The sequence below is a fragment of the Nerophis lumbriciformis genome, linkage group LG34 (assembly GCF_033978685.3).
Source record: "Nerophis lumbriciformis linkage group LG34, RoL_Nlum_v2.1, whole genome shotgun sequence".
Lineage (NCBI taxonomy): Eukaryota > Metazoa > Chordata > Actinopteri > Syngnathiformes > Syngnathidae > Nerophis > Nerophis lumbriciformis.
The window spans coordinates 12,592,501-12,598,617 of record NC_084581.2 but is presented as its reverse complement, the minus strand read 5'-3'; the positions used below and the strand labels follow the sequence as shown (position 1 = coordinate 12,598,617).

Genomic DNA, 6,117 nt, shown 5'->3' with positions numbered 1-6,117 from the left:
TAGTTTTAATATACTGTACGACCTTCCTGGTACTGCCATGGCCTGGAATTGAACACGTGCCCCCTTGAACACACAGCAGATGCGTGTGCCATCACACCACAGGGGACACCTTGCGGATTTTGTAGCCTTAATACTCAACAAAGACCTAGACCAGGGGTGTCAAACTCATTTTAGCTCAGGGGCCGCATGGAGGAAAATCTGTGCACACGGGGGCCGGATTATTAAAATCATGGCATTAAAACTAAAAAGTAAAGACAACTTCAGATTGTTTTCTTTTGTCTTACTTTGGGCAACAATAGAACACACACATTCTGAAAATATTACAATAAAAATATAGAAAAAAATACCGGCAGCGTCAAAGTTTAAATCCGTGAAGGATAGAAGAAAGTGAATGAATGTTTATAACTGAATACATTTACATAAGTATAAAATGTGTTGTATTATTTTATTTTTTTTAATTAAGTAACGTTTATGACAACCTTTTTCCAAAACACAATATAGAATGTGAGATATCAGAATAATTCATACATTTATCATTTGTTTTCAAAACAGTTACAAAAAAGTGGGTCCCTGCAACCCCAGTTTGAAAATTCCTAGCACCAACACTGATTGAGTATTGGTGCGTGCAAAACAGCAGCAGGTGGCTGTGGCCTGCGGGCCGGTTCTAATACTAATCAAATATTATCCCAGGGGCCATAGATAATTCATTCTTGGGCCAGATCCGGCCCACGGGCCTTGACTTTGACACCCCTGACCTAGACAGAACTATTGTAACTGAGACACAAAGTAAAAGGAGTAAAGTCAATAATTTGAATTCATTTTTTAATAAATAATACGTTTAAAATAATTGCATTTGCCTTTTAAGTATAAGACAAAAAAGGACACTTTTAGTTGATTCTTATTGAATGTAAATTAAGTATTAAGTATCATTGAGTAAAACTACTACATTGTCCTATGATACAGACATTTCTTTTCTACAATAATCTACAATAAAAAGTGAATATTAAGATGTTTATTAAGGCAGAATGTACTGGATTTTGTTACCTAATAAAATGGCCAGCAAGTCATAGAAGCTTGGCTGTGAGAGGCACAATACCACAAATAAATGTTAACACAAATAGACAATAAAACTTAAAATAGGGGAGTGCAGTATGAAGATTCCACCTTTACTGCAGCGAACAAGCCAGGAAGGACAAACTCAATGACAGCAGGAGGCGGCTGGAAGCGACGCCCAGTGTGGTCAAGCACTTTGATTGACAGGTGTCATTACTTGCTGTGATTGGCGCCCCAAACGAGGGTGACGCTAATTAGGCAAATGTTCTGATGGTCAGCGAGCAGCTGTGGCCTCATGCGGTAGAATCGCTTTATAGTCATGTGTGACTATCATAAGCAAAAAAAAAAAAAAAGGCGGTGCAGGTGGAACTCCTTGATTGGAGGAAGGTTCTACCTGATGTCCTGCAGCTGTGCATCGTTAAGTCGCCGCTTCCTGATTGGTCAAGACAGGTCACTTTCAGCATTTTTAAACATTCCACGGTCACTGTGGGTCACAACGTGCTCCTCTGCTCTCATCATGGCTGTTTGGGTCGCCTCAGGGTAAGTACTTGCACCTCATGGTTCTTGTTGCACTTTGCTCATGTTTGTGTTCTCCAAGCAGGACTTTGCTCCTTCTTCTGCTAGCTGGTGCTGCCTACTGCCACCCGGTGATGCAAGGTAAGTGCCAACGTCATTTCACTACTATGAGCCAACTCTTTTTCTTTTTTTTTTTGTTTCTAAGTTGAAGATGAGTAACAGTAGTTGGTGACACAAAAATGATCAAGTAGTATTTGTCTCCTCACATGAGACAATGCACTTAGTTGACATTAAAACATGTAAATAGATTTGTAGCAGAACACTAATGTCCATCTGCAGTTCCTGGCAGGTTGGTGAAGTCTTGAAGATGGAACTAAGTACACTAAAGTTGTACAGCAACAGACATCACAAACTGTAAATAAATGCACAATCAGATTTAACAATCCGATGGAGACTTGTAAATGAAAGTAGGCTGCTACATGATCTCAGCCTTGTACAGAACAGGAATAGTGACTATTGTGAAGTGCATTAGGCAGATGGAAAAGTGCAGGTGTGCTAATTTGTTGCTTAATAGGGAGTAAAAAAATGCACCCCCTGGTCAAGTGTGAATACTTTTGCATAGTTGGTATTACCAATTATGGTTGAGAAGTTTTTTTTGTTGGTTTAATTGGACAATGTACATTAACACTGCTGTAAATGTACCAAAATTAGCCCAAGTTATTTCATGTTCTTGGACAGTTCCAAAATTGTCTACCTAAACTATAAGCGGAGCAGTAAGATGCATCACAATAAAAATCATGTAAATGAAAAATGGGTGCAAGTAAAATTATTTAAAAATGCAACTTATCAAAACTGCAGTATTGTCTAATTTATGCACTTACTGAATATCATTTTCCTGTCTAGGTCCCGGGCCATTATCACGCAGCAGAGCTTCAAAGCCTGGATTCACGCCAGAGCTTTCTGTCTCTGGGGCAAGGCCCAGAAGTTCATATCAGAGCCCGGTTGAGCAAGCACGTCTACCACTTCTGCCCGCTGGTAACTTCACTTTTTTTCTTTTTTTCTTTTTTTTCTTTTTTGCTTGTTTGTCCCAGGTGTAACTGGTTCTTTTGTTTCCCCCCCCCCCCCCCCCCCCCAATTCTAGGTGATCAATTACCAGACTTTTTTCCAGATGGTCCTGCACCCCCAAGTTTCTCCCATCACACTGCTGGCCAAAGCCCCTCAGATGGCAGACCTAACCCTGCAGGCTCTGTAGTAAACACACCTGTGGTCTCTGGTTCTTCATTTGGACAACCCCAGTCTTCACTTTATCCAGTTCCTTACCCTCCCCCTGTCTACTCCCAATATCAGCCGGGTGAGCTGTTCCGCATGGAGAGTACCTTTGAGCACGGTGATGATGAGACCGAGACCGAAAGTCAAGGCTCACTGTCACCTCCTGGACCCTTTCCTTATGATGCAGCACCTCAAAGTGGCCCAAGCTTTACCAGCATGCCACAACCGCCTTTTAGCTATGGCTATGTCCCCTACCCTTTTGATCACAGTTTCTTGACTGGCCAGTATCCTGTAGGCACCATTTCCCACTTCAGCACCAGCTTTGAGCGAGGCAGGAACTACAACCAGGACGTCCGCTACGAGAAGCATGAAGATGAGCCCCAAGACTTTCCTTACAGTGCTGGAGCACCTCAAAACCTGATGCACCCGGGACAATTCCATCATGCTTCAAGTGGACACGAACCAAGCTCTAGGAATGTTCACTACAATCCTTACTACCATCAAAGTCCTGTTTATCAGAAAGTACCTTGGCACACTAAAAAAGTAAGTCTTTCAAGCATTCATTATTTGCTACAAATTCAACTTGACAAAGTTCTGTTTTTTTTTTTTTTGTGTGTTGCAGGTTGGACACTAAGTCTCTAGTCTTTTGAAATAAAACAATCCGAACACATTTTCTTGCCTTGACTGCTTTGTTAGGTTTTCAAAATGACCTCTTGAATGCAACTTATGACTTTGTCAACTGCTAACTATTAAGCATGGAGTGGCTTTAATTTAACCATAGGCTTTTAAATGCAGCAATTCAGGAATGTGTTTAATATTCATACTGAAACTGCTTATTAAACTTTGACAACTACACTTTAAAATGTTAAATCAGCCAAACTAGCAATTTGTGAAAAATGGCAAAGCATCCCACTTCCTGAGCATTTTCGGGATGCGTAGAATGCTGAACAGTTGGTTTAGCTAGCGGCTCAGAACAACTACCCTGAAAAGGGACGGCGTGGAAGTGTGGCCGTGCGCGACCCGAGGGTCCCTGGTTCAATCCCCACCTAGTACCAACCTTGTGTCCTGAGCAAGACACTTCACCCTTGCTCCTGATGGGTGCTGGTTAGCGCCTTGCATGGCAGCTCCCTCCATCAGTGTGTGAATGGGTAAATGTGGAAGTAGTGTCAAAGCGCTTTCAGTACCTTGAAGGTAGAAAAGCGCTATACAAGTACAACGCATTTATCATTTAAAAGCTGTCTGCCTCGCAATTTGTGTCCTGTTTAGGGTGAAATGCCCATCTGGTTTTACCTGTGTGGCCACAGCCATTTTTCTCTGCCTCTTGCTGCCAGTCAACCAGTGGTGCAAAATGTGGATATGGCCAGTTGTGATAATACCCTATTGCCTCTGTATAGTTTTGTATCAAACTTAAATATTCAGGTTAGCTCAAGCTGTAAAACTTTTAAAAGAAAATGTCCAGCGACCCCAAAGGGATTAAGCAGTAGAAAATGGATGGATGGTCTTAAGTGTGAATCTGCAACCTAAAATTGGCTGGCTGACACAATCACTTAGGTCACTTTTTGCTGCGCACACAGTGCTTATCACCATTGCATTTTGAGAGTTCAATAGCCAACTAATTGATCAAGGATTGGTGACATCTTAGAATTTAACTGCAAAGTTACTTTAAAGTTTAAACGTGCTGTCTGTTCGGGTAGAAGACTAAATTGTATAAATTAGCCTTGAACTTTATTTGCTGTGCTCAGTCAACTGTAGACCTGTAGGAGGGGGGCACCTGTGATAATTGCATACCCCTTTTAGAAAGTAGGTAGTTATCCCAGATTATCAACTAATTTGTCAGCAATCAATTTTGACAAATCATTGTGCCCCTACTGGCCACAAATACTAGTTGCTTTTACAAAGGTAGTTTCACAAAGCAGGACAGTCGTTACTTGGGGTGTACAAAGTGTTGGCTGCAGCACGCTAACGAGATTTTAGGAATGTTTCAGTCACTCTAATGAAGCCAATTAGTGCTGTCTTCGACTGAGGGTTTTCATAGTTACATTTTGAGCATGCAACTGGGAAGTCTCTCTGAGGCTGGCCAGTTGAAAATAACACTTATATGAAAGTAACATTCAGTATTTGTAATTTTGTTGCGCTCTGTAGACGACGTAGGCCGCTCCTTAACTCAAATAATTAATCCTTAATGTGATGCTGTCAGTTGGCAAACAGGAAGTGTTAGAAATGCACTCTGTAGTTTAAATGCAATAATCTCATCTTCGATGTCAGAAAGACACGCATCACAAGTAAAGCCATACATTGTCAGGCACATCTGGCTGACCTGTTGACGGATGAGTGACATTTTAAATAAAAGCCCAACCATTGAACGGTGTCACGGGCTGTCCGTGATGTATAGTCGGCGTTTGGCTGGCTCTGGTTCCCAAACATGGCGAGCAGCCCATTCTGTTAGAGCGACACGGATGCCATTAATGGACAGTGGGCATCGTAATTTATGTAACAAATCACCTTTGAAAGACTCTTCATTGATCTTTAATTAGAGGCAGCTGTTAATCACCGTTACGACTCCTCGGTGGCGTCGTAATGCTTCCTGCCGCAGTCTGTTCCACTGACAAGAGCAGCATCAGCATGCTTTGTGTTTATGTCCGACACAAGCACACATCTCACATCTTGTTATGACCACTGAGGACAAAGGACTGACCTGGCTAATTGGGATCTTACCCTTTTGTACACTTATTCTGCCCTTTTTGGGCCCAACAAATGCATACCTAGAACCACATTTTGTTGGACCCAAATAACACTTTTTGGCATCCTGGCCTCCAAGTGCATAAAAATCATGAATCTCCAAATCGGAAAAAGCCTTTTTAAAAAAAAAAAAAAAAAAAAAAAAACTACGGTGATATGTTCCACCTGCGTGTCTCTACCAAACTCGAGTACATAAATGTGTTGCCATAATGCTTTGAGAAAATAGATTAGCAATGCCATGGCTTTCACACTAGAAGCATGTATCTCCAAAATTGCATCCTATCAGTAAGGACTGTGTTTTGGGTTGTTTTTGAATAACTATCGCCATATTTTGCTGCAAAACAGGAAGACAGTTAATTTTCTTTTAGCTTTCATTGAAAGAGTTGTTTCAATAATGTCGCTAGGATAATGGTGAGCATGTAATCGCTAACTAATGAAAAACATGTATCTCCAAATTTTTGTTTCAAAAGAAGAAGAAAAATAATGTTGGTGCTTGTTTATATACATTAAAACTAGCACCTGTGTATTTTCACCATTCTA

General features: G+C 41.1%; 1 protein-coding gene across 1 annotated transcript; it reads left to right on the top strand.

Annotated features, from left to right (window-relative positions):
* Positions 1 to 1,486: 1,486 nt before the first annotated feature.
* On the top strand, positions 1,487 to 3,602 carry LOC133576470 (uncharacterized). The gene is made up of 5 exons (XM_061929726.2): positions 1,487 to 1,593; positions 1,655 to 1,710; positions 2,473 to 2,604; positions 2,711 to 3,381; positions 3,461 to 3,602. The coding sequence occupies exons 1-5, from the start codon at positions 1,571 to 1,573 to the stop codon at positions 3,470 to 3,472; spliced, it is 894 nt and encodes a 297-aa protein (XP_061785710.2). The 5' UTR covers positions 1,487 to 1,570; the 3' UTR covers positions 3,473 to 3,602.
* The last annotated feature ends 2,515 nt before the right edge of the window (positions 3,603 to 6,117 follow it).

What these genes read in the sequence shown, in the direction of transcription:
- LOC133576470 (XM_061929726.2), top strand. Translation starts at nt 1,571, where the DNA reads ATGGCTGTTTGGGTCGCCTCAGG. An exon ending in GCTGTTTGGGTCGCCTCAGG is followed by an intron (nt 1,594 to 1,654) that starts GTAAGTACTTGC and finishes TTCTCCAAGCAG; the next exon opens with GACTTTGCTCCTTCTTCTGC. An exon ending in TCTACCACTTCTGCCCGCTG is followed by an intron (nt 2,605 to 2,710) that starts GTAACTTCACTT and finishes CCCCAATTCTAG; the next exon opens with GTGATCAATTACCAGACTTT.